Raw genomic sequence first — 26,875 nt, 5'->3', positions numbered from 1 at the left:
TCTGAAAGAAGAAAGTCATATGCACCTTGGATGGCTTGAAGGTGAGTAAATAAGGTGGTAATTTTCATTCTTGGGTGAACTATCCCTTTAAAATGTTAAGTGAATGGAATAGAAATATGCATTAAAGCTAGCCCAAACATTTCAAAAACACTAATGTTGTGCAACATAATTTTTTTTATCCTAGACTTACAGAGCTTTAATAATAAAGTTGTAGATAAAGAACCACTTTCTCAAAAAATATAACATTTAACACTTGAAAATAGTTTCAAATAGTAGGTTAGTTTATATTACATCTTTAATCAGAATCATAAACTAGTGATATTTGACTAAATTGGCCGCTAACAGAAAGGCTTGTAATAGGAGTCAAATAGTGTAACCGGTTACACCACTTGACATTTCAATTTAAAATCAAATTTGACATGCATTATCATGGACACCGATGTAATTACATGGCCTTGGTGGGAATATTTCAAATGTCATTTTTAAAGTTAATACTCATTTTCATAATAATGATGAATTATCAATGTATTTCTGAGGTCATACCATTTGACATGTATACCTAAGAATACCTGACCATACCCTAAAAACGTCAAATTATCTCACATTTTAAAGAGAGCTACTAACCTTTGCATGCAGCAGTTAGTATCACCAGAGGTCCTTCTCTGTGATATAATTTCCTGTCACATGATCTTCTTGCAAAATATTAACAAAATGGCTCCTTGAATGGTGGTTACACCACCTTGACACTCAAGGAATTTGACTTGACTCACATAATTCCCCAAGTTAATTATAATATTCAGAACAATGGTGCTCCATTTACTTTTATTTACTATTAAATAGTACTAACGTAAGATTATGCCAAACTAGCTGATCTGGTGTTTTATTGAGAATTTCACCTTTTTAAAAAAAGATCAATTATTTGGTACAAAGTTTTTATGGTTACACCACATTGACATTTTTGCAATCATCCCCCACATATTCTATCAAAATGAATTAAAACCAGAAATTTTAGACTTGATCCACAAAAAAGAGAATGTATGCAATTTGCACATTTATTTTGAAATTTTAACCCTTTTAAATTTAATTAAACCATATGGACACAAAAAAAATTGTGTCCCGTTATTGACTGTTACGGGTTGGTGAGGTACAAACGAACGAGGACGAAGGAGATAGACAAAAAGGTATTTTTAATTAGAGAATCCAGGAGACAGGAAAATAAACCTACATCACATCAACGAGAACGGACCATGAACTGAGAACAGAACACGACAAATAAAGGGAAGCTAATGATGATAATGAATGACAAACACCTGAACCCAAATGGCATAATTAACAAGAGACAGAAACTAGGTCACAGGGGAACAGCCTAACAGACATGTGACATTGACCCATATATATTATTAAAATATTAAAATAGAAACCATTATTTTATATTGTAATAACATTTTGCAAGAGTACTGTTTTTTTCTGTATTTTTGATCAAATAAATGCAGCCTCGATGAGCATAAGAGACTTCTTTAAAAAACATTACAAGTCTTACTGATCCCAAACTTTTGATTGGTAGTGTATATATATATATATAGAGAGAGAGAGAGAGAGAGAGAGAGATTCAATGCTATTGATAAATATTTAATAAAAAATGTGACATTATCAGCACTCAAAAAATAACAGATAACAGACATGCACTGAGGACTATGGAAGTCTGTTTCTACCACAGAATAAAAATGCAAAATATAAACTCAGGATCGTGTGATACAAACTTGCATTTTTGACTTTCTTACAATTTTTTCTCAGAATTGGGAGTTTATATCTTGCAATTCTGCATTTATATCTCACTGAAAAAGTCCTGATTGTGAAATATAATCTCAGTCAGAATTATATATGAAAAAGTTCCAATTACCTTTTTTTATTTTTTATCCTGTAGCAGAAACAAGCCTCCATAGAGGACAGACAGAAATAGCAGACACATATATAGAGGATATGGAGTGAAGCTGCATTTGGTGGATTTGAGGGGGCAGGATATGGGATTCACTTAACAGGCAGACAGAGAGTGTGACTCATATAGTCCATCATGATTCTCACATACACACAAAACAATTAGATCTGTGGGAAATTATATTTAACTTTTCACAACATACAATGGTAACAGCCAAATGTGCGAAGACACACATGCGACAGCACATTTCAATAGGCAACACTAAGACTTGAGAACAAGAGCCATATGGCTGTGATATTATGGTGCATAGTGCTATATGGCACAACGGTGTGTGTGTGTGTGTGTGTGTATGTGTGTTCCAGGGTCTTGACCTCTCAGTGCAAGCAGCTGGTCACGGGTATTTTTGCCACTATATTGCTCTGTGTAACACACTTAGTATGATGAACAACCCACCGGATACATTAAGCATATCAAAGTCATATTTCATATTAGTCAAAGTCATAGTATCACATATTCATAGGGAAATTTTTTTTTTTTCTCACCTGTAATACAAAAACCCACATGAGTCTGCAAAATACAATAGATTAGATCTTAAATTAAAATGTGTTCAAAGATACAACACTGGACAATAGATTTTAGTGAAGCGGGAAGAATTAAAAGATTCATTATAGTGAATCTACTTTTTCTTTACATTAGCATTATAGGAACTAATAACAGAGCTGCTTCTTACTGTGGAGAAAACCATTTTGGTCTGTAAGTCTGCAGTCATATGTAATCTGTCGCTATGGACAACACACCCACACACACATCACTATACTCACACCACAATATTGCACATCTCAAATACACACACCAGAGAGGAATGAATTAACAAAATACATTTACTATTACAGGTTTAGAGTGTTTGAAAAACTACAATACTAGGTCTGTATATTAAATTAATTAATCTCATAGAGAGCTGAATAGGTTTTCCGGGAGAGTTTTGAAAAGTGTAACGTTGAAAATAGAATGATAATAATCTTCATTCTTGTGCCAGAAAACAAACCTTTATCTGCATATTAGTCAATGCTAGCGTTCATAACAATTCAAATGTATCGTCTCTGCCTCAAACGGCACACCCACAGTTTGTTCATGACCATTTTATATTACACACAAAACTGGCAGGCATTTTCTCGATCTGGCCAGCTCTAGTCTGATTGGCTGGCTTCTACACAATTTTACAGCAGTTAGGGTTCACCAGACCTCCTGAAAACAAAGTTAAGATTACAAAAGACACCAAGTTGATAGAGTGAAGAAAAACTACCTTTGGATTTACCCAGATATGCCAGGTTAGTGGCAATAGATCTTTGAAAGATATTCACAGTTTTGTTCTACTTATTAGTATTCGTAGTTATTTGTACATTTGTAAATATAATGAAACATACAATTGATAGCATATAGAAAATAAAAGTATTTACATATGCACAGCTTTAGAAATGTAAACATTTGTAAGAATCCTTTATATTTATATTATAAATAAAATAGTTACAGTTTAGTATCATCAAGATATTTTTGAGGTAAACGTTTCGCAAGTTTAGCTCAAGTTATGCCAGTCAGATGATAACGGACATAATGATGTTTATGATTATAGCTCTAATTACATAACTGTGCCCCGTAGGCAGACAATAACAACTAAATGATTCCATTTAGCTTATGCTAATTGCATAGACCTTAAAACTCTATATACTCTTCAAATCCAGCACAGAGATGCTGTTTGTCCTTCAAAAGAGGGTAAATAAACTGAGAGTGTGACAAATGCATCATGGGAGTTCAGCAGTCTTTGTCTGCTTCACAATAGCAGTGTACTGTTATTTCCTAAAGATCAACACTCATCCTATAGTCTTGCTGGGTTTGAGACTGTATGTTAGTGTGCAGATATAATGTCTCTGTTCCCATGTAGCCAGTGTTAGGGCATTGAAAGTTTTTAAATGAAGCTGACAGAAAACAACATTAGAATCTTGAACACAATTAATCACAAACTGAATAACCGAAAAAGCAGTTCTTCACCCTAGGAAAAGTCCATAAAAATTTGGCCCAGTTTGCAGAGTTAATATGAAAGAATTTTCTGTAATTATTTTTTACAGGTGTTTTACCAGTATGTTGAATTACATATTGCATTGCAATTTTTTTTTTTTTTTTTTTTTAGAGTTGAAGCAAATGTCTGTAAACTTAACAGAAAAGTAATTTTCTGCAGGATATTATCCATTTTTCTACAGATTTCTTTCTAACAGCATACTATTCTCAGCAAAAATGTGCATGAAAAATGAGGTGCAATGTCAAATTACCAGAAGCCTCAATCATGACAGTCTTTGCTCCCAGAAAAATCTTCCCCCAGTTATTATATAACAGCTAGAATATTTCAGATAAAACCTGGACATGAGGTTAAGAGAACATCAGAATGGAAAAGAAGCTGCAAAGATTGTGTTTTGGTGTCCTTTGGGGGTCCATTTGGTATTCATGCATAATTCTTTACAATACTCCCATTTCATATCCAGACAGTAGGCAATAAATCAGGCAGGCATGCAGTCTATATTCAATTTATATTACTATTTAAAATGACCAAGATTAAAAAATATGAGGTGTATATAGTGACTGATGTCTGTAAACTTAACAGAAAAGTAATTTTCTGCAGGATATTATCCATTTTTCTACACATTTCTTTCTGACAGCATACTATTCTCAGCAAAAATGTGCATGAAAAATGAGGTGCAATGTCAAATTACCAGAAGCCTCAATCATGACAGTCTTTGCTCCCAGAAAAATCTTCCCCCAGTTATTATATAACAGCTAGAATATTTCAGATAAAACCTGGACATGAGGTTAAGAGAACATCAGAATGGAAAAGAAGCTGCAAAGATTGTGTTTTGGTGTCCTTTGGGGGTCCATTTGGTATTCATGCATAATTCTTTACAATACTCCCATTTCATATCCAGACAGTAGGCAATAAATCAGGCAGGCATGCAGTCTATATTCAATTTATATTACTATTTAAAATGACCAAGATTAAAACGTATGAGGTGTATATAGTGACTGACATCCCATGGGTGAATTTTTATTGCCATCCTGGCTGACCTGAACGATCCCAATAACTATCTGAGTGCCTCTGTAATTAAAATTGATAGAGCTCATATGAGCCTTCATCATGGTACTTGTCAGTCCTGCTGAAAATGACATATGAAAGACATCATCCTTTATATTTGTGTGTGTGTGAGCTGAAGGTTAGAGAGAAGAGGACAGAGAGTCATTAGGCACTACGTACAGACTTCATTAAGGCACAGTCACACTGATTAAGAGAGAGAGAAACAGAAAGAGAAGAGGATTCATCATGAAACAGATCCACTCTAACATTGAAAACATGCTTCAGTAACACCATACTAATTATTTCATTCTCACTGTAATTTTCCCTACATGGTCCATGTAGGTTTAAGAGACTAAAGCAATAAAGATGTCTTATTACCAGTAGTTCACTGCAGCCTATATAGATAAAGCTGTGCTATTAGAACAATGTCGTGGCAGATATCAGCTTGACTGAGCTCTATCAACATGCTTTCTGACTAAAGCAACACATCACTTTTGAACTCTCACACATCTATTAGTGCACAAACTGTCCATGCAAGGAACAAGTGAAAGTGTATGTTTTTTTCTGATATAATTTGTTAAGCATCACTGAATTAATATTTTACAGAATACTAGAAATCTTATTCTTCAAAGCGGTCTTTATCATTCTCAAGCTGGCTCAAGCTCTGTTTTTCTGCCCTTTCTACAGACTGTAATCCCACTTAACTGTTTGTCCAACCTTAAGCAAAAAAGATGTTAAGGTGAACCTACACTACACTGGAATGAAGGTAGGATTTACATTGAAACCATTTTCAGTCTGAAACTGCTATTAAATTATTGAAAATAATTACGAAGAAACAGCAAGTAACTAATTTAATTTAAACATGAAATCTGGAAGTAGAAAGACCAAAATAAAATTTTCTTGTAAAACATACTCTAGTAATCTTTGTTTCATTTATAATTTTGAAAATTCATTTTACAGTGTATGTGTGCAATCAACACGAGTCACTGCATAAAGTAGCGCAAACTGATCAGGAGATGTGTATATGGCAAAATATACAGAACTAGAGGCAAACATTTTAATCGCTATAGCCAACAAAGCAACTAATGTGAACTTTTATCTGTTTTAGACATGTTGCAATCAGGCCAACCAGTGTAACATTTCTCTGTTTCTTTGAATTTATATCTGTAAGCTTTTCCTGTCACAAACAGCTATGCTAATACCAGTTGTAGCCATCTCAAAACAACAGCCATCGTTTGTTCTGATATTTTTTTTTTTTTAGTTTTGTGTGATTGCTGACAACAAAAGGCTGGTGGTCTTGTGAATTTGTACTTTATTAACGCTTATGGACAGTAGATAGATCAGGTTAATCATCTGTTGTTTCATGGCTCTGAGGAACATTTTGAACACAATCTGACTGTCTCACAAGCTCAGTGAGGCATCATCACTTCTGTGTTCCAAGCTAATTTAGTTCTCACCCACCGTACTATTTTCTCTCTGTATTCTTCTGTGGACTCATACAATGCACAGTGTAATGATGAAATGACTCAAATCTACAGACATGAATTCCCTCTGGCTAATATGACCTGCCAGAAACAGGAGGAATTCTCCGTCAAAGCCAACAGTGATACAGATCTAGACTGATGAACACATCTGACATCAACAACTAGTGTCATTCACAGCTGTAGGTTTAATGAGTCCATAGTTGTGGGGTTTATTAAAGGAATAGTTCTCCCAAAAATGAAAGCTTTGTCACCAATTTCTCACCCCATGTTGTTTTCTTTCTTTTGTGAAATGAAAGGAGATCATAGACAGAATGTCTGAGCTGCTTTCCATACAAGATTTGAGAGCTCCCGTCTAGTGAAGATTATCAGTAAATGATGGCTTAAATTTCAGTCTGTTTCACACACAAAGTTATCATTTAGCTTCAGACTTGGGCTCGACCTAAAGTGCATACTTCAAATGGACTACTTTTATGATTCTTTATGGTGCTTTATGGAATATTCTGAGGAGGTTGTTACATTTAAAAAATTTAAAATATGCTATTGCATATTTTAGTTGTTTGTTAATCAGCACAGTTCAGAACTGTGACGTGAAATGAAAAAGCAAAGATAATGTTGAGGAGTGTATATGCATACATTTCTGAATGAAAGCTCATTGCCTTGATTACAGAATTCTACTTATTCAGTGGGTCCAATTATTGTCTGCATGCTGAAGCCCATTGGTGAGTACAAAAGCACCTGTTGTACATTACACATGTGTCACATTTCTAAGCCAAAATACAATATACTTGAGCTCATGATGAATGGAAATGAATCAGCTGGTCAAATCCGCTCTGATATGGTGCTCACAAACCACTTGAATTACACAAAACATTACTTTCTCTACATTTATGAACTTGTTTTCGCAAACTAAAATTTAACTATACACAAGTAGAACCTCTGTCTACACACAGAAATCTAATGTTGATATCTTTCTTCCTCTTATTTGCTCATCCAATTAAACATATCAAACATGGATTCTCTTTGTTTTTATTAGATGATATTGTAAATACTTTAAATCTGTACAAAGCAAAGCTAATGTATAAATGCATCAATTTAAAATGACAATGTATTGCCTTTAATACAGAATTACACTTACTCAACGGTCGACTTATTGTCAAAACATTTAACAAATTCATCACGTTTCTCCACAAATACCTTGAAATTTTATGTTTCAACTACGGATGTTGATCTGAAAGCCCAGAATTACATAATTCCCTATAATAATCATAATCTTAGGCTGTTTATTTGTTACCTTATGCATCAATATTCCAAGTGCCAGAGTTTCAGAGTATCAGCCTAATCCTACTTCTAACATAAATCACAATCTACTCTGATGAGTAGATGAGGTGAGAAATTATGTCAACATTTTTAATTATGGCTAACTAGTCCTTCAAATATACTACTGGAGGAGCAATATGACATATGCAAGGCCAATGAATAAAACACATTCTGCATGCTGCACATGAACTCTCTGCCTGAGCTGTCCCTCCAGATTCTTTCTGATGAGGTCTCCCAGGAAACAAAGGAAGAAATCCTCATTGGGAGCGCAAGGAAAAGGGACCACAAGTAAGCCTCTAATAAGTTGGGCTAATAGAAGTAGAGAAACTAAAGTCTCAGTGCTGAAAAGAGCAAAACCACAAATGGAATGCCAGTAATTAGTACTGATATTTGAAAGAAGATTGGAATTGGAAAACTGGATTTGGAAAGGCTTAAAAAAATGTGGATGGAAAACACTTTTGTCCACTCTGCCACATGTTTGCAAGCCAAATCGGACTCATTGCAAAACAGAAACATTCAGAAACAACTAGGGAATATTGATTCAGACAGACAAGACATGTGCTAACAATTTTGCCCATGCAAGAGGAGGGGCCAAATTAACTGTCTGTTAAGTATATGAACCATGAATGAATGCCTATTTCATGAAGTAAGCCTTCAGGAGGACGTGACAAAGACAGAGAAAAATTGCAGACATGCTATGTATCTTAATAGCAACTTGTTTTAATACTCTACTCCCAATTTACATGCAAAGCGACACATATTTTCATTAACCATTTGCCAGGGACTACCTTAAATGGCTCATCCATCTTTTGTGCTTGGACACATCTTTTGGTGAACTGAAAAAGGGATGGTTTGTGTTTGTTTTTTATATATGTGTAGATAATCTACTGTATAAAATTTATGGCCATTTAATTTACACAATGCAAAAATTATAAACAGTACCACTTCATAAGATTTATAAGATAAGTATTTGATCAATTTTAGAGAGCTAAATTTCCACATGATCTGGTGTATAAGAGTTTATCTCTGTCATATGAGATTATATATGTAATCTGTAATTTATTACAGATCCCCCTAAAACTTTCAAATCGGAAAACCTACTGGCTTTGGAAAACAAGAAAATGATGACTCAGGGGAGAAGCGCACATGGTGGTGGAGTCTCTGGGCTGCCTTGGAAATGTCAATGAGCCATGTGTCTTTCATTTTATCAGATTTGCTAATAGCATGAAGGCAAGGGAACAACATGCACACATTCTGAGCTAAATGAGACTGTTAGCAATCGTTCTACCATTGCTTCCTTGGACTATCTCTATTCTAAATATCAATACAGTCTGTATGTCTATCTATCTATCTATCTATCTATCTATCTCTGACTTTCTCAAATGCAGTATCTTAGTTTTCTGTGTCATTTTTCCCTGCTCTCTGTCTTAACTAAACACAGCTATCAGCGGGCAAACAGATGGATGGTTCCTGACAACGCCGCAAACACAAACAACAGCAGAGACTGCTGCTAAATACCAGATAGATGACTATATCTCCTCATATTTACAGAAAAGAGATTTGTTGTCAGAAGTGCAAGGGGGCAAAATAAATGAATCAAGATGGTCACACTCCCCAGAGAAAGTGAGGCAGAACAAAAGAGGTAGAACGGAAAACACAAAGAGCACCCGTTCACACTGAAAGGCTCCGATGCTGGAATTACGTCAGGAGTCTAGTATCGTTCTCCAGGACTAGAGTAGGTACTGGAATAATGGATTGTTCTTCCTTTGTTTTGAGTCTATTCTGCACATCACTTGAAGCACAGGAAGTATTTGCCGCTCTCCAAAGGTTGGGCTATAACAGAAATGCCCATTAATTAAAAACCTATGTTTATACATACAGCAGTTTCTTGAAGCATTGTGACATGCTGATATCTTTCTTCCTCTTATTTGCTCATTTATTTAAACTGATATCGAACATGGATTCTGCATGCTCTTATTACAACAGCAGACGATAGCATAAATAATTTAAATCTGTACACACAGCTGCTGGATTAGCTTTGCATTATTTTCATATAGGTCAGTACGGTGAATTTATGCAAAAACAAATGACTTCTGCAGTTATGTCACAGGTTAAAGACAATTTCAAGAAGACTATCCTATAAACAGTCTCACATTACCACACTCTCACAATAGAGAAAGCTTGTAAAATGTCGTCAGCTCCTTCTGGTGTCATCTTTCCCACATGGCACTGTGGTCAATCTATTTTGAACAATCCCTAAATGCCAGAGTAACCCTGCTGTGAATGGAAATCTGGAGATGACATGAAATAAAAGGCAGAAATCTTCAAGAACTTCTGTGCTTTTGGTAAAATCCTAATGCAGTCTGTCAGCAAACCTGACAAATGAACATATGCAGCTGTATCACAATACTTGTTGACCTCTGTGCATCTATTCTATCCACTGTGCGTCTGTCAGTTGCAGTGTTATTTTAGTATAAATGGTATACTGTTATAGTTTTTTCATTTTCATTTTCGTTTTAGTTTTTAATGTCTATATAGTTTTTATTAACTTTTAGTTTACGTAAAGAAATTTTGATATGTTTTTAGTTTCAGTTAAAGGAACACGCCACTATTTTTGAAAATAGGCTCATTTTCCAACTCCCCTAGAGTTAAACAGTTGAGTTTTACCGTTTTCGAATCCATTCAGCTGATCTCCGGATCTGGCGGTAGCACTTTTAGCTGTAGCTTAGCATAGATCATTGAATCTGATTAGACCGTCAGCATCTCGCTCAAAAATGACCAAAGAGTTTCGATATTTTTCCTATTTAAAACTTGACTCTTCTGTAGTTACATCATGTACTAAGACCGACGGAAAATGAAAAGATGGGATTTTCTAGGCCGATATGGCTAGGAATTATACTCTCATTCCGGCGTAATAATCAAGGAACTTTGCTGCCGTACCATGGGTGCAGCAGGCGCAATGATATTACGCAGCGCCTGAAAATAGGCTTATTGGAAGTTACCCGCTGGGGACTATTTTCAGGCGCTGCGTAATATCATTGCGTCTGCTTCACCCATGGTACAGGTTAAACTCAACTGTTTAACTCTAGGGGAGTTGGAAAATGAGCCTATTTTCAAAAATAGTGGCGTGTTCCTTTAACAGTAATAACACTGGTTGGTTGATCGGCTCAACTGAGGTTACAGCTCTCCTGACATAGCAGCCAGGACTCGCATAATTCACACAGTTACTTCTGACCTTAAGTAATTAAAAGAAGCAACAAGACCAGTACACACAAACACATGACAATGCACACCAATTCCATGCTTCTCCAAATTACTTTTTTTGTTCGCATTTCTTTCTAGATTCTTCGGAGAAGCAGATTAGATGTGGTTAAGAGAAAAAGTGCTTCATTACAGAAACTGGGAGTTGGTTTCAATGGTGTTGTAAAACTTTCAGATACAAAATATTACAATTATTAGTAATAAGAAAATGAGATGTGCAAAGAAAAGAATCACAAATGGCACCTCTGTAATATTTATTTTATAGTGTATCTCCTACAGATCAAGGAGTAAAATGAAGAATTTCACTTATGTCTCCTGCTTCTCACATTTGTCTTCTAAAAAAAGCACATGTAACTCTTCTAGACTAGAGTTGCAAAAGACCATCTCACCAGTGTCTTAAATTATGCACAGTCTGTGATTACAAGGCAGAGTTTACAAGTCTCAAAACAACTCTCATCAAATTGATTTAACACATACAACTTACCATACCATCCACATTTTTTACTCTTACTGTATTTCAACAATATTAGGAAAAACATCTGAGACAAAGTTGCTACTTAATCTAAACAAATTATGAAAGATCTGAGCAATAATCTTTCTCAGTCCTAAACTTTTGACAATAGTTTAAGGCAAATCAAGCCGACTACAGAAGCGTGACTTGAAAGCACTTCACACTTCAACAGAAAGTAGGTTTTATTCAGGGCGCTTGCATTTTGTGTAAACAGCTCATGAGTTGTTTTGGCAGCTTTGTAAATGAGAGATGTCTCCTCCAGATACAATTCACCAAACTAGGCTACCATCATCACACAGACAAGCGCGCGTTTGTTCAGAGCGCATCCAAGCTGTTCGCGCTCGTTCGATCGCTCTTATAATAACTAAATCACATTGCGTCGCTTATACGATTCAGCAAGTAAATAACGTCAAACTTCAAATTGTGCATGGGCCAGCTGTATACTAAAAGGACTTGCAATGAACTTCTGTTTTCTAGGCGCGTGCAGGTATATGTGCGTTTCGGCATCAGCTGTCATTCTGGCTCACATTACAAGCAGGATGGTTTGGTAAACACTGAACCTAAACCTCTCGATACACAGCAGATGTGTTTTGTGTGATGATCATCATGAAAGCTGGTCGTTGTGCATCTACCTGCAGTCCAAACACCCGCCTATCTATGATGCTTCATTACCTGTTTCTCAACCTGCAATAAATTCTTAGAGCATCTACACACCTTATGAAAAGACTTGACAGGATAAACAACTCAACGTTCAATCTTACGACTTTTCGGGACAATTACAATAGAGAACGGGGGAAGGGGGGTACTCACGCTGCTATTTTCCCCCGTCCAGTGGACCATTGCCTGGTTGTGGGTGGCATCCCCTTTAAGGACGAAAGAGCTGCTGAGTAGAGAGACTTTCTCCGGAGTCGATGCCCTCCGGACTCGGGGTCCGCCGGGGTCCCCGTTGTAAGCGCCGCGGCTGTGCGCTGAGATAAGCGCTTCATCTCTGCCAGCGACATGCCCACCGCGGCTGTCAAGCTCTCGGTCCCGTACGTTTCTCTGGTTTATAACGCCGGTGTGACATGAAATCGGTCCGAACAGTGACATCCACGCGCAAGCCAAAAACACAGCTGGGTACAGGTGCGCCAAAACTGCCATGATGAGCGCCTTCATTTAACACTGTCAAAGCGAGTGCGATGCAAGCGAAAGATGGAAAGCTCTAATGTAAGAGAGAGGGAGGGAGGGAGGGAGGGAGAGAAAGAGAGAAATTGAGAGAGAGGGGAAGAGGGTGGGGAAGCAGAGCTACAAACCAGAGCGCGCTCTTGTGCTTGTATAGTAGACAGCTGAGACCGAGGAGAAGAACAGCCGTATTCGCCTGCCACCTAGTGGTGCTACTAGTCAAGTGTTTGATTGTTACGTATAACCATTTAAGAAAGCTGTTGTACTAACAACAGACGCCTAATAATGCAAATAAGTACTCCTTTAATTTATAGTAACTAAGTTGGCTTGGCTGGTGTAAATAATCTTTTTTTTTTCAATCAAATGTTAAAAAAAGCATTTAATTGAAGGTTAGATTCTTAAGTGTTGTTACATTAAATAAAACAGTGTAAAAAGAAATAAGCATTTATTCTTGGATTATCGTTCTCTTTTCCCCACAACTGCCACCGGTTACAACTGTGACCAGAAATAAAACCCATATCTTCAACAATTTCTTTAAAGAAGCATGCTATTGTTTCATTCATGTAGCCAAACGGTGGGATGAAATAAACAGATTAAATAAGACAATGATTCCTTTAACAACTATGCATTGAAATCTTTTATGATATCTGCATGCGCTCAAACTTTAATTTTTTTCTCCCCTTTGCAATTCTATATCATTCATTTATAAACAGGCCAACTCAATACAAATCAACCTCAAATCAATGATTTCAGAAGATGAAGCAGGCAATTAGATGTAAGTAATCCAAGTCAATGGTTACATCATTTTAGTGAGCTGACTTGGCTGTCAAATTATTCTAGTAATAACAACATTTTCTTTTCTTTTTTTTAAATCCTCCCTCAAACAAACAACACACCTTAAGAAACTCTACAATGAAAGCTCATTTGACAGTGATATCCTAACTGCCTGTACTCACACATTTAGCCTACTCAAAAAACATATACTCACAAAAATAAGCCTACCAACCCAATCTCATTAGAAAACATAACTATTTTTCCAGATGATGATATTGTATGAATTCATACAATGTCATCCATATGGAAATGTACAATATTTAGGAAAAAGGTAAGTATGAAAGTCCACCCCTAACCCCTCCCCTAAAAATAAGCATCAATCAGACTGTACAAATTGAATACCAGTTTGCCAAAACATAAAATAGTAAAGAATTACCTTGAGACTGTGTTGACCTGCAGTTGATTTAAAAGCTTTAGGTCACATGATCTTAGAGAAACCATTCTAATATGCTGATTTACTGTTCTGGAAACGTTTCTTGTTATTATCGGTGTTGAATTTATTATCCCAATCTTCAAGCAGAAAAAAACTGGATGAATATTCTGAATGACACCAATCCACAATCTGACTTGTGATGCAGCCTGGAACTAAATCACACCATGTTGGTTTGTCTGGCCAGAAGAGTTTGGGTTCCTTGCCATTGTCACCTTTGGCTTGCTTAGTTGGGGGACACTTAATAAGATTGAATGGAACTGAACACTAAACTGACCTCAGCTGAACGATGACCCTACAGTTTTTCTGTGTTTTATGGCAGAATTGATCTCTGAACCATCATTATACCATTATTTTTCTTGTTTATCCATGTAAAGCTACTTTGAAACGAGCTGCATTGTATAAATTGCTATACAAATAAAGGTGACTTGAGCTGACTTGAAATATTTTATATATAATATAAATTGCTAAATATTTTTGTGGAAACCGTTAAGTTTTTTCCCCCAAGATTTTATAAAATTTTTATAAATAAAAACATAAAAAGAACAGTATTTATTTGAAATAGAAATCATTTGCAACATTATACATTTTAATAAATGTATTCAAATCTTTCAAAAAAAGAAGAAATAAAATCATATTGTCCAAACCTTTAAACAGTAAGATTATGCTACACAGAAGTGCCAAGAAAAGGGTTTTTCTCACTGTTGAGTAGAGAGGGGAATCTGCAGTTGTGCCTTTTGTGTACAAAAAAAAAGTCTTAGATCTTTGAGTTCAGCTCATGAAAAATGGGGGCAAAAACAAAAGTGTTACGTTTATAATTTTGTTCAGTGTATGTGTGTGTGTGTGTGTGTGTATTATATACATTCAAATATGAGTATGTGTATATGTATATATATATATATATATATAGCAGACACAAGTATACCAACCCAAAGTCTAACATTAATGCAGGAATGTGGCTACAAAGCCACGTAACGTTATGTAGAAAAAAATTATAAAACACTGGCACAGTGCTAACAATTCCAATTTAATGACAACATTTTGACCTAGAAAGGGCCATCAGGTCAAATGTGAGGCCTAAGAATGACCCTTTCTTGGTTGAAGTGTTTGTGGGAAACAAAAAATCCTTATTCAACCAGGAACAAATTCTAAGCCTAAACCAGGATACAAGTTAGGATTTCCTTACCTCAATCTCTCATATGACTTACTGTCCAAGAGACAGACTTGGGCTAGACTGACTGAGTCAGAGGATTACTGGCCTAAATTTAAAGAGTAAACAATGTCAGCTGTCTGCTCTACAACCTAGAAGAAAATTCACAAACAAATGCCCTACTTTAATTCTGAATACTGGCAACTGCTAACAGTAAAATTCAATATTGTGATAATCAAATGATGAAAAAATAAAATGTTTTTTTTTCATTCAGAGACTTTATGGCATGTAGTCTCACTACAGTACAAGAATTTCTGTCAATGTTTATTTCATGTCTGCATCTACATTTTACTTTTACATTATCCAGTGTAAACACGAATCTTCCAGAACTGATTAAATGCAATTTCGACAGCAGATTTTAAGTTTTCTGAATTGATGGACCTGGAGTGATGTAAACGCTCGGCGTAGTTGAGTAACAAAGGTGTGAGGTAACCTTCAGTTGGCCTATGAAAGACGCCGTCCCTTGTCACGTGCTGAATGTTTCGACTTTCCTCTCAGCCAAACTACAGAATTACGTCAGTTTTGTCTAGAACGAGGATTGGTGGTAAAGGACAAACCGTGTAAGAACAGAAGCTGTGATTGGTTGAATGAGACAGCCTCGCTCTGCAGGTCTCAGCGTGGACATTGAGTGAAGATGGCGACCTGGTGTGTGCGTGTGATCAGACAGAGCTCCTCTATCATAGCGTCCCCTTTACTTGTAAGGTAGGTTTTCACAGCAGTGTTATTGTGTGTAGTTGATGTCCATGCTTGGGTAAATATTTTGCTTTTACGGAAATGAATGACCTTTCTGTTACGTGAGCTGTTCACAAATGAATGATTGATGCTGATGTTCTAAGGACCCTCAGTTATATTCCTTCATGTGACAGTGTTTAGACAGCATTGTCTTTGTGTGTCAAGAGTTGTCCTGTAAGATACATTATACCTTTGCAGATTAGTTACATGGGATTATCGTTGCTTCTCAGTGAAATTTCCCTAAATGTCTTTCAGGTGTTTACCATATCATTGCATATTACATACAGAACATGTTTCATTGAGTTCAGGATTTTGGTTTCAATCTCCTTAAGCCTTTAAAAATAGTTTCCCCAATAAAAGACTCGTTTCCGACACGTGCTAATGTCAAAGCTACTTCTGAAGAGTCACTGAAGTGTATAACGTTACTAGTTGTACTGCAACTGTATCACCTCATGATTGGTGTGTAGACTATCTCTTACCCAGTTGTAGACTTAGTTTTATACATACAATTTTGTAGAATCCCATGCCATTTAAATGTCCTACCATAAAATTAACCAGTTTAAGGTTAAAATGTTTTACATGCTCAAATGTAAAACTTTCGTCACGCATTCAGAGTTGACTGTTACCCATAAAGAAGCAGTTATCTATTTTTTATCTATACGATTAATATTCATAAAGACAATGTCTGTTAAATTCAGCATGAAATAAAAATTCGCTAATATTACTATTTTCTAAATGCATGTCTTATTGTCAATGATCCATCCATGTATGTTTCATTAGCAATTGACCTTGTTGTTGCTATTACGGTATTATTATTATTAACCAAAATATCGGAAGATCCAGTTAAGATGAAAATTAAGTGTACAGGACTTTCCCGGTCTTTTAGTCCACTTAAACCCCGACCCTGTAAGCTCTCCGTTGGTCTGCCTCCATTTTTGAGTGTATGCCACATCTCAAAATCCAGTCAACAACCATTGCATAGAAGGAAGTCCCTGCCCTACATTTAGCCTTTTTTTGATAATGTTACACTCGAATGTACGTCACGGTACAGAACGAATGGTTTACTTCATTTCATTGCTACTTTAAGTTCCAAAAAGGATAAAAGACAGCCTAAAAGCCTATTGATGAGCAAAGATGCCACAATTCAAGTTGTGTACTTCAGTGGGGCCCTTAGCCAGCAGAGCAAGTGCCATTGAGATTGTTAAAGAATAACATTCGACTAGTATTCTCTAAACCTCCTTTTGGAAATAATAATGATAAATTGTTTTCGGGAGAATTCTGCCTTTTAAGAATAAGCCTGTTTGACAGCAGCAAACACCCTTAACCATAGGTTGGTTGCATAATAACAATTAGGGATGGGCATTTTGGGAAATTTCTCATTTCGGTACTTGTTGTAGATTTGTGTGACAGCTTGGCGCTGCACAGCTTGCACTGAACTGTATTTTCATCGGTCTTCTCAAAGTGAAGCCAGACATCACTACGTGACTTTGAGGTCATGATTCTCTCTCTTCTCACGTCTTTTGATGCATCCTGTGGCAAGCTAACCAATCAGAGCTCAGGCCGCCGCCCAAAGTGCTGCTATAACCAAACAGGAAAAAAATAAAAAATTTCGATCATCGTTTACATGATCGATCATCGCTGTCACGGTCGAGTACTCGATCACCGTTGCACATCCCTAATAACAATGTATATAGCCTGTAACGCAAAAACTGTTAGTGAATATTCTCATCTTTTAACTTCTCAGGGCGACTCCACGCCTCCTTTGCACAGCAGCCCAACAGAAAAGCTCAGGAACTGGGACTGAAGAAGAGAAACCAGAGCCCAGTGCAGCTGAGAAAGCCTTCATAGAAGAAAAGACACAACTGGAAGAACAGCTGAAAGATATTACGGTATTGCTGTGTTCTTAGTCTTAGCATCTGTTGTATAGAAGTTCTAGATGAAAGATTACCTAAAATCTGACAATAAAAGTTCTTCTTGCAGTTCATAACCATGTAATTTCCCCCATACACCCTGACCTTTAATTGCCCTTGTAGTTTCTGCTGTCCCTGAGGACATTTTTATTTTATTTTTTTTAACAAATGCAAATTGGCAGATCATGTTTCAGATTAGTGATGTTCAGAGGATTTACTTGCCTGTAAATCAGCTGTAAAGTGTCCCAGACTTACTCAGAATGTCTTTTGAGTCTCACACAGAGAGCAACTTCAGTTTCAGAATAATCATTAAAGTAAATCCAGCACATTGTCAATATTCTTTATAATATTCCTATTCAACACAAATTTACTGAGTTTTTTTAGAAAATGAAAACAAACTATTGCAGGTATTTAAAAAATAAACATTGCAAATAGTATGAGGTTTTGTAATTTGTCAAATGGGTGTTTTTCTTTTATCTTTGTAGTTCACTGATCTTTTTTTTTTTATTGTCTTTTGCTGAAGGATAAGTACAAGCGGGCACTAGCAGACACTGAGAACCTTAGGCAAAGGAGTCAAAAGATGATTGATGATGCTAAGCTTTATGGTAAGCCATTATAATTATTTTATGAGCAGTTTTTATGAACAGCCATTTCTGGATTGGGTCAATTTGTTAAATGTTTTAACTCTCATCTCTTTTCTTAGGAATCCAGGGCTTCTGTAAAGATCTCTTGGAGGTGGCTGACATCTTGGAGAAGGCAACCGAAAGCGTACCAAAAACTGAAATATCTACTGCAAATCCGCACCTGAAAAATCTTTATGACGGCCTTGTAATGACTGAGGTGCAGATCCAAAAGGTCTTCCAAAAACACGGCCTTGTTAAGCTTAACCCTGATGGTCAGAAGTTTGACCCTTATGAGCATGAGGCTGTCTTTCATGCACCTATTGAGGGCAAGGAGCCAGGTACCATAGCTGTAGTTACCAAAGTAGGCTACAAGCTGCACGGTCGCAACCTCCGGCCAGCTCTGGTGGGTGTAGTCAAAGCCCCCTAACTGGTCGTACACACTATGATGGTTATTGCCTGGTCAACTGATCGGTTTCTGTAATTTAGCTGGTCTTAGGTTTCACATTTTTTTTCTTTGTTAAAGGTGCCTCTGAGAGGTGAAATCCAATATATTGACAACTGAAGGACAATGCCAGACTAATCTTTGTGATTAATAATGATTATCAATAAAAAAAATAGTTCTTGAGTATAAGAGCTGAGTGTGTGTGGTAGAAGATTCGGAGAATTAAATCTGTGAATTGAATTGGCTTTAACAGTATTCTCTGGAGGATCGTTCGTTTCCATTCCAGGGAGTTGTGAGATCTAAAGAAACAGAATCTTTTGAAGAATCTAAAGCTTTTAAAGAAACACTGCAGCATATTACCTTGTTGAACACATTTTATGCTTATTAAACGTATTTGCTCTTATTAATTACTTTACTGAAGAACGTAACCAGTTTGGTGATGTCAATGACAGCAGTTGTGAGATTCCACTTTTTTTTTTTTCTTCAGTGTTATGCAGGTTTTTGAATTTATTTGTATGAGAGAATAGTTAGTCTTCTTTACAGAACTTGGATTAATATTTTATCCAAAAATAAAATGAATAATTTAGATTCCCCTTTTTTTTTTTTTTTCAGTGTTATGCAGGTTTTTGAATTTATTTGTATGAGAGAATAGTTAGTCTTCTTTACAGAACTTGGATTAATATTTTATCCAAAAATAAAATGAATAATTTTACAATAATTTACCTACTGGCAGTTGTACTTGCTAACTTTCACCATTAGTTTCATAGTGTGCAAACCTGATGAAATATCAACTACTGATGTTTTATGAAGATCTGGGTAACAGAAGGATGGCCACTTAAGGCTGCTTGAGAGATCAGTCATTTAGAAACTGTGGTTGTAATATGAAAAGAATGATGCCATGCTAATGGAAAAATATGAACGTCAGATTTAAAAGGGTAACTTTTCCATCTATGTGAACAAGCAGACAACTGTCAAATAAAGCATGTACCTCTTTTCAAATGTAGTCATTATTACATTTTCAATGGGTTTGTTATTCATTTTTGGTGAAAAGAAAGGTGCAATGGTATATTAAGGTTATCTGAATGGAAGTATATAGTGTACATACTTGGATATATTTCTTATATAAAAACATGACTGTTTAAAAATTACTATGAATTGCAGTTTTCTTATAGATTCTATTTAGATTATGCCTTCTGATATGAACATTTTTTTACAGGTTTAGGCAAGGCACCTTTTTTTTTTTTTTACTTAGGTTATATTTCAACACTTTAATACAAAGTAGGAAATAACATGACATATGCAATAAAATACTTTCCATATACTCAACATTTTGACAAATATGATCCTTCCAAATGCATAATTTTACCAGAAAACATGTCATAACTACGCAAAAAATTTTTTTTTTGAAATGTCACATTGTTTTTAAAAACAATTATAAAAATGTACTTGCGATAGTGTCATGTTCAGTCTCATATCCCTGCTCACATTTTCTTTCAAATCGGTTTTTACTTTAGAAAAATAATTATGCTGTATGAAATAGCATATTGAATGATTATTTAAAGTGTAAATATTAACCATAATAAACTGGTCAATTTTTCCTTAAAAAAAAAAAAACGTTGGTGTGCGTGACTAAACTAGTCTTGGAAGAATGGTTTGGGTTCTTTAACCAGTGATCCTGTTTCCTATAACCATAAAGCACAACCTGAAGAATAACACTTTCTAAAAATGTAAGCACCTTTATACAAATGAAACAAAGGCAGTGACAGAATACCATGGAAATAGAAGAGAACCATCCGCATTTGCATCATAATTTCCTTATATAACACAATGTCTTCATACCTACATTCATCATTTATCAAATGGTCACAGCCAATATCCTACATATATCTTGGATGAGTTTCTCTCCTAGTACAACTCTGCATATCTACTTTTAATGGCTTTAGTCATAACAAATTTGTGTGGGGTAGTTCCTTCTATCATAGAAATGTGAAGAAAAACAATCAATCAGACACCTAAATTAAACCTTAACCTTTGTACATTTTTGATGTGGTACAATTTAATATTAAAATATAATATTAATTACAAGCAAAAGGAATAAAAACATCAGCCAGGGTAAATATGCTTCAAGGCACAAAACATAAGCATACTCAACAATGAATGACTGTTTATGGGACTTTATATGTAACAATGTCTGGGGCAAAAATTACAGGGTATAAAAAAAGATGAGGACCACCACCTTGGCCTAAACACTGTTATTTCCAATATCGTATACATAAAAAAAAAAAAAAAAGGCTAAAAGTTAGACTGCACCTATCTATTCTATTTGACTCTTAATATATTAAACATTTCAAAACTATGTAAAACAATTTAAACCTTTGCATTGGCCTCTGTGAACAGTGCTTTTCTTAGTTTTCTACAGCTTTGGGGTAGACACAAGCAGTCAACAATAACATTAAAAATCATGGGAAAATATGTTTATCTAAGATTTGGCATTGCATGAAGATTTTGTCAAGGCATTTGAAAATTTTAAAAAATTTAGTATGTAGTTGTAACATACAGTCTCAGCTTATAAATCGTGTACATGTTGAGATGAGAACCCTTGATGCTTTATTTCACTTTACCCAACAAACAGAATAATACTCTCTTGAAACAGGAGCATCGTGGTAAATGTTCTCCATTGGTGATCAGGGCCTGGATGTGTGCCATTTAACTTGAGCCTCTGAAACATGCTCAATAGTAACATAACCTCGCAAAGATCAACTCCAAAAAATAATAATAATCAAACATGAACTTTTAGACATTTAGATAGTATGGAGCATGCTTCGTGTGACTCACATTCCCACAATTGACACAACAAAATACATCCAACTGAAACAGGCAAATTCAGGTTAGAACACAGGAAGTTTAGACTTTTGGCAAGCAGAACAAGGATCTGACCTAATTTCCTTATTACAAAAAAAAAAAGAAACTCAGAACCAATTTTAAAAATCTGCTTTGTACAACAATAAACATTCTGTTTATACTCTATTGGCAGGGAACATTCAACACCACTCCAAATCACATTCAAAACGGAGGCATTTTAACGTGGGGCAATGGGTTTTTGTGTGGTTATTCTGATGTATTACACAGGACAACTTGCTGGAAAGTTCCCTATGGATACTGATTATGTACTATAACCATGTTTATGTTTCGATGAGGAGATCTGAGATCAAAGACAGACATGTTAGACTCACTGAAGGTCCACAACCAGTAGTGTGGCACCTACAGTCATTTAGTTCTCACAGGCTTTTCTGAGATGCAATATAAAACAGTAGAAAAATATATTTACAGCTATTATTCTTACAGCCAAATCTTTGGACAGTGCCGCTAGGAGGCTTCTCGGGATATCCAGCCGCTCTCTGACAGGAAATTCAGAATCCTTTTTTTCAGCACCTTGTCCAGGTAGCTGGGTAGGCGGCTTTTCGAGGGAATGCCTTGCCTTTTCTGTAAGTGATCTTTGATGATGATAGTCTTGACAGTCAGATAGCGTGTGGGACTTAGGTTCATAGAGTTACACAGTACCTTCTCCCGATCGGACAGCAGCTCAAAGCCAGACAGGTTCTCGATGGCTGAGAACTCACTGTCCTTCCCCTCCTCCTTGATGGCACTGACGCCTCCACCTCCGCCAAGCCCACCTCCTGCTCCAACTCCTCCTCCAAGCCCGGCCGCTCCTCCTCCGCCGCTGCTACCTCTCTTTGAACCAGCAATACTTTTATTTTCTTTCCGTTTTTCTCGTTTGTGACGTGCCGCCTCATACTCGGCCGACTCGTCGAGTCTCGTGATGCCATTCCGCCGATAACGCTGAAGCTCCCGAACTTTCGCCCGCAGCATGCGCTCTTTGTGCATGTTATCGAAGAATTCTTCAAACTCACGTTGTGGCATGAACTGGCAAAGGGCACGTAGTTTCGTCCGTTGCTCTTTCTCTTCCTTGGTGATTTTGCGTTTCGGTGTTGCTGCTGAAGAGGAGCCCAGCGACCCTGTCGGAATGATGGTGGTGCCACCTCCCAATCCTACAGCTCCACCTACGCCTCCAACCCCCCCTGTCCCACCTGGTCGTTCTCGCTCTTTATCCTTTTTGTCCCGTCCCTGAAAGGCTGGCACTAAATTGTAATCACGAGCTATGTTTTTGCGTCGCTGGCGCTCACGCAGCTTACGCACGTACATGTCCACATGGGCTCGTTTCATCTCGATCTCGATATCTTCATCATCGTAGTTTACAGACAGGCCACTGATGAGTTTCTCTGCCTCATGGTCATATTCGATCTCGTAGTCGTCACGAAGCGGCATATATCCCAGCTGCTGCTGCTCTGCCACAGATATGTCTAATGGGGGCAACGGGGTAGTCAAACTAGGAGACAGCGGACCTCCGCTGGGACAAGTGTGGTCTGTCACGCGGTTGGGGATGCTGTCAGGGATGCAGGCTTTACCCAGATTCCCATGGATATACATGCTCACATAATGGTCCATGCCCTCCTGAGGGGTGCGTGATGCACCCACATGGGCTGCCATATCCTCCTAACACACAGAAATAAACAAAGATACAGAGTTAGTTCATTCAAACATTAAATTCTGTCATTTACTCTCCCTCATGTCAGTGCAAATGCATATGTCATTCATCTACAAATCACAAATAAAGATGACAGCTGTCTCTTTAGAAGACATAAATTAAACCACTCGATTCATATGGATAATGTTTACAATGTTTTTTGAAGCATCAAAGTTTTGGTGACATGGACTTTCAATTGAGGGACAAAAATCTCATCATGTTTTATAAAAAAAAATACCATCAGGTTGTGTTTAGAAGATAACAAAAGCCTTATGAGTTTGAAACGATATGAGGGTGAGTAAATAAACTAAGCCTTTAACATACAGATCATAATAATATCAAAGTTACAAACTCAAACATTATTATTATTTCTTAACATACATTATATTAATGCAAATATAACTTAATGAATATAACCTGCTTTCAGTAATAGTGCACAGTACAGTTTGTTCTCTCTGTGGAAACTCTATATTGTGCAGTTTATTATGAATGAGCAAAACTTTAAATGGGTTGTAAAATTCATTTCTGCAATTCATTTCATTGGGTTAAATAATCCTGTAATACAATATGCAGCACAGACCTAGGGGATATGCTTGGTTCTTAAAAAAACTATTTCTAAGTTTCTTCAACTAAGCAATGCATCATTTGTTGCAGACTAAGCATGACCATTGTGTATTGATGTGCACATTTGGCCATGCAAAGGAAGTTTATTAAAGACGCATCAATATGGACTCATTTGAGAATCGTACCCAGTTACCAAATCCATATTGCTCGATGGCATCGAGCAGCGACTGCTCTTCCCTGCTAGTCCATCCTCCCTCTGCATCGGGACCCCAGAGCGAGAAGCGCCCGCCGTCAACTTGCTGATAGCCATGCCATCGCCTGTGGTTACCGATTTCGGCACCTGCGGAGAAGCACTCCGGACAAAGTTCAATATCCTGGCATTCGGCACAGCGAATCCGCAAATTCGTAACATCTGCCAAGCAGTTCACGCAGTACTTCTTCCCTAGGTCGGCCATATTGCTTACTACCGCTTGTTGTTGGAAGCAGCAGTGGCTCGGGGCTGGGCATGCGCAGTGGAGTATCTCCGGTCACGCCGCTGCGTCTTATTAATATTAATAAGGACACAGCGAACGCCTGCGATTGGCTCTCGCTCTGGGTGCCCATGGCAACAAGCACGCACTCCCGTACAGACACAAAATAGTTGAGGCAAGCGTCTTTCATGAGCTAAACATTGAATTACATTAAAGAAATTACATGTAATTATTTTAATAATTAAAAAAAACTTTGTAAATTAAATCATATAAAATGGAAGAGGAGTCATTAGAGCTAAAACATGAAGAAAGTCCTGTTTTAGAAAATACTCTGGTGGAAAACACTGAAACAATTGAGGATCCAACAGAGGCAGGAAGTGCTCAGGTTGGGGAGGAAGAATCTGAAGAAACTGAACCTCTTAACATCTCAGAAGGTGTTGAGGATGATGTGGTCAAGCAGGGTTCACAGCTGACAGAAGACATGTCTATTGTGGAGACAAGTGAACCACAGATATCTGAAACCGAGTTTGGGCAACATATGATAACAGAAGAGGAGGATGGAATAGAACCCCTTATAAATGAGACCTTGGAGGACACTGAGGGTCCTGAAATAGGACATTTTATTGACGATCTTCTATCTCGTGAGGACACTGAGGAGGAAGAGGAGGGGGATAGACATCCAGCTCCTGACCCAGAGAGAGAGAGGACCAGCCCTCCTAATGAATCAACGGTGCCTGCAGAAGAAGAGGAGACTGGCCTCAACATCAACACTACAGAATATATGGCCCTGCTACCTGAACTACAGGCTGAGAGTGAAACACTCAGCAAGCTAAATGGTCAGCTGCAGACCAAAATAGCAGAATACCTCAGTAAGAAGGCAGGTGATAAACATCCCAGACTGGACGGAGATATCTCAGACCAGGAGCAGTACCAAAAGTACCTGGATCTCACGGAGGAGCTAAAAGTGCAGCACCACCGTGTCTCAGAGCTCCACCAACAGCGAACTGAGGAGCTCCGCCAGCAGAGCTTAGAGAAACTGAAGCAGGTGGAGCACGAGCTGAGATCCCTAGCTGCACTGAAATATGAAGCTGCCATGACAGCACTGACCGGTAAGGTGGGCAAACAGGCAGCACTGGCAAAGGTGGAGAAGCTGCAGTCAGACGAACTGAAGCAGGAAGACAAGCTGGCATCCGTGCGTCTCAACAACATCAAGCTCAAGAACAAAATATGTCAGCTTGAGACGGAACTTAAATCCAAGCGTGAGCTTGCTGATGGCTTGCTGCTGATGGACTTTGAGCAGCTCAAAACAGAGAACCAGGCATTTAAAGACAAGCTGAAGGAGCGCAGCGAGGAGCTACTTAGGCTGAAAAGGAAGGTTGCCTGCTCTGTGCAGGTAAATGAGATTTTTTTTAAATGAATGAATGGATGTGTTTGTGCATATTTTCCACCTCATTTCAGGAGTGATTCACAAGTAGTTCTCAATGAGGATATTTTTATTTAATAATTATCACATATCTAATAAGGAACTACCTTTCTCCTAAATTTGCTACTACTTACTGTTTAGTTAATCTCGCTTCTCTATTAGTTAATAGTATTAAGTTAAGTGTTAATGTAGTACTACCTATTACTTCCTGCTTGATACTGAACTGACACGAAGCAGAGATCATAATTGTGAACTAATTCAATCATGAGCTTGTCAGCATCACTTCTTAATTATTAACATTTTTAAGTGAATTTTCATTTTTATTACTATTCTGTTTAAGTTTGAACATCCATCCTTTGGTAAGAGTAGTAGTCACAATTTTAAAATGCAGCCGACTTATCATATAATATCATATTCATAAATTAGTTTCCACAAAGAACCCAATTGTTCACTTTTAAGATGTTACTGTTGTGATTAGTAATTAATTGGTTATTCTTTATTAACTGGTCATAGTTCAGAAGTAGTTCTCAATGAGGATATTTTTATTTAATAATTATCAAATATCTAATAAGGAACTACCTTTGTCCTAAATTTGCTACTACTTACTGCTTAGTTAATCTCGCTTCTCTATTAGTTAATAGTATTAAGTTAAGTGTTAATGTAGTACTACCTATTACTTCCTGCATAGTTACTTGTTAACAACGGACCATTATTCTAAAGTGTTACCGTGAAATTTGTTTTTGTGGTCATCAGGAGCATGTCAATGTTAAAAATAAATTATATATTAATATATTGAAATAATTATATATAATTATTATTAATAAGGTAATAATAAAAAATATTTTATATAAATGTATTAATAAA

The 26,875-nt window shown here is 36.9% G+C and overlaps 4 protein-coding genes across 4 annotated transcripts in view; 2 read left to right on the top strand and 2 right to left on the bottom strand.

The window, feature by feature from the left end:
* Positions 1-12,816, bottom strand: part of LOC107722356 (VPS10 domain-containing receptor SorCS2-like) — a 135,634-nt gene extending 122,818 nt beyond the window's left edge. Inside the window, exon 1 of the mRNA XM_016530682.1 lies at positions 12,438-12,816. Coding sequence (XP_016386168.1) covers positions 12,438-12,782 — 345 coding nt within the window. The 5' untranslated portion in view covers positions 12,783-12,816. The remainder of the gene's footprint in view (positions 1-12,437) is intronic.
* Positions 12,817-15,839: 3,023 nt separating this feature from the next.
* LOC107722418 (grpE protein homolog 1, mitochondrial-like) lies at positions 15,840-19,539 on the top strand. Its single transcript, XM_016530779.1, has 4 exons — positions 15,840-15,964; positions 17,739-17,883; positions 18,428-18,509; positions 18,608-19,539. Exons 1-4 carry the CDS (start codon positions 15,897-15,899, stop codon positions 18,952-18,954), a joined length of 642 nt encoding a protein of 213 aa, XP_016386265.1. The 5' UTR covers positions 15,840-15,896; the 3' UTR covers positions 18,955-19,539.
* Positions 19,540-21,347: 1,808 nt separating this feature from the next.
* tada2b (transcriptional adaptor 2B) lies at positions 21,348-24,737 on the bottom strand. Its single transcript, XM_016530789.1, has 2 exons — positions 24,304-24,737; positions 21,348-23,523 (listed from the first exon to the last, which is right to left on the bottom strand). The coding sequence occupies exons 1-2, from the start codon at positions 24,571-24,573 to the stop codon at positions 22,336-22,338; spliced, it is 1,458 nt and encodes a 485-aa protein (XP_016386275.1). The 5' UTR covers positions 24,574-24,737; the 3' UTR covers positions 21,348-22,335.
* Positions 24,738-24,821: 84 nt separating this feature from the next.
* cfap184 (cilia and flagella associated protein 184) overlaps positions 24,822-26,875 on the top strand; it is a 3,128-nt gene continuing 1,074 nt past the window's right edge. Inside the window, exon 1 of the mRNA XM_016530708.1 lies at positions 24,822-25,981. Within this exon, the coding sequence (XP_016386194.1) occupies positions 24,863-25,981 (1,119 nt within the window). The 5' untranslated portion in view covers positions 24,822-24,862. The remainder of the gene's footprint in view (positions 25,982-26,875) is intronic.

The sequence above is a fragment of the Sinocyclocheilus rhinocerous genome, unplaced genomic scaffold, assembly GCF_001515625.1.
Source record: "Sinocyclocheilus rhinocerous isolate Xijiao unplaced genomic scaffold, SAMN03320098_v1.1 scaffold1115, whole genome shotgun sequence".
NCBI classification, from domain to species: Eukaryota; Metazoa; Chordata; class Actinopteri; order Cypriniformes; family Cyprinidae; genus Sinocyclocheilus; species Sinocyclocheilus rhinocerous.
Note: the sequence above shows the minus strand (reverse complement) of the source record. Positions and strands in the feature narration are given on the sequence as shown.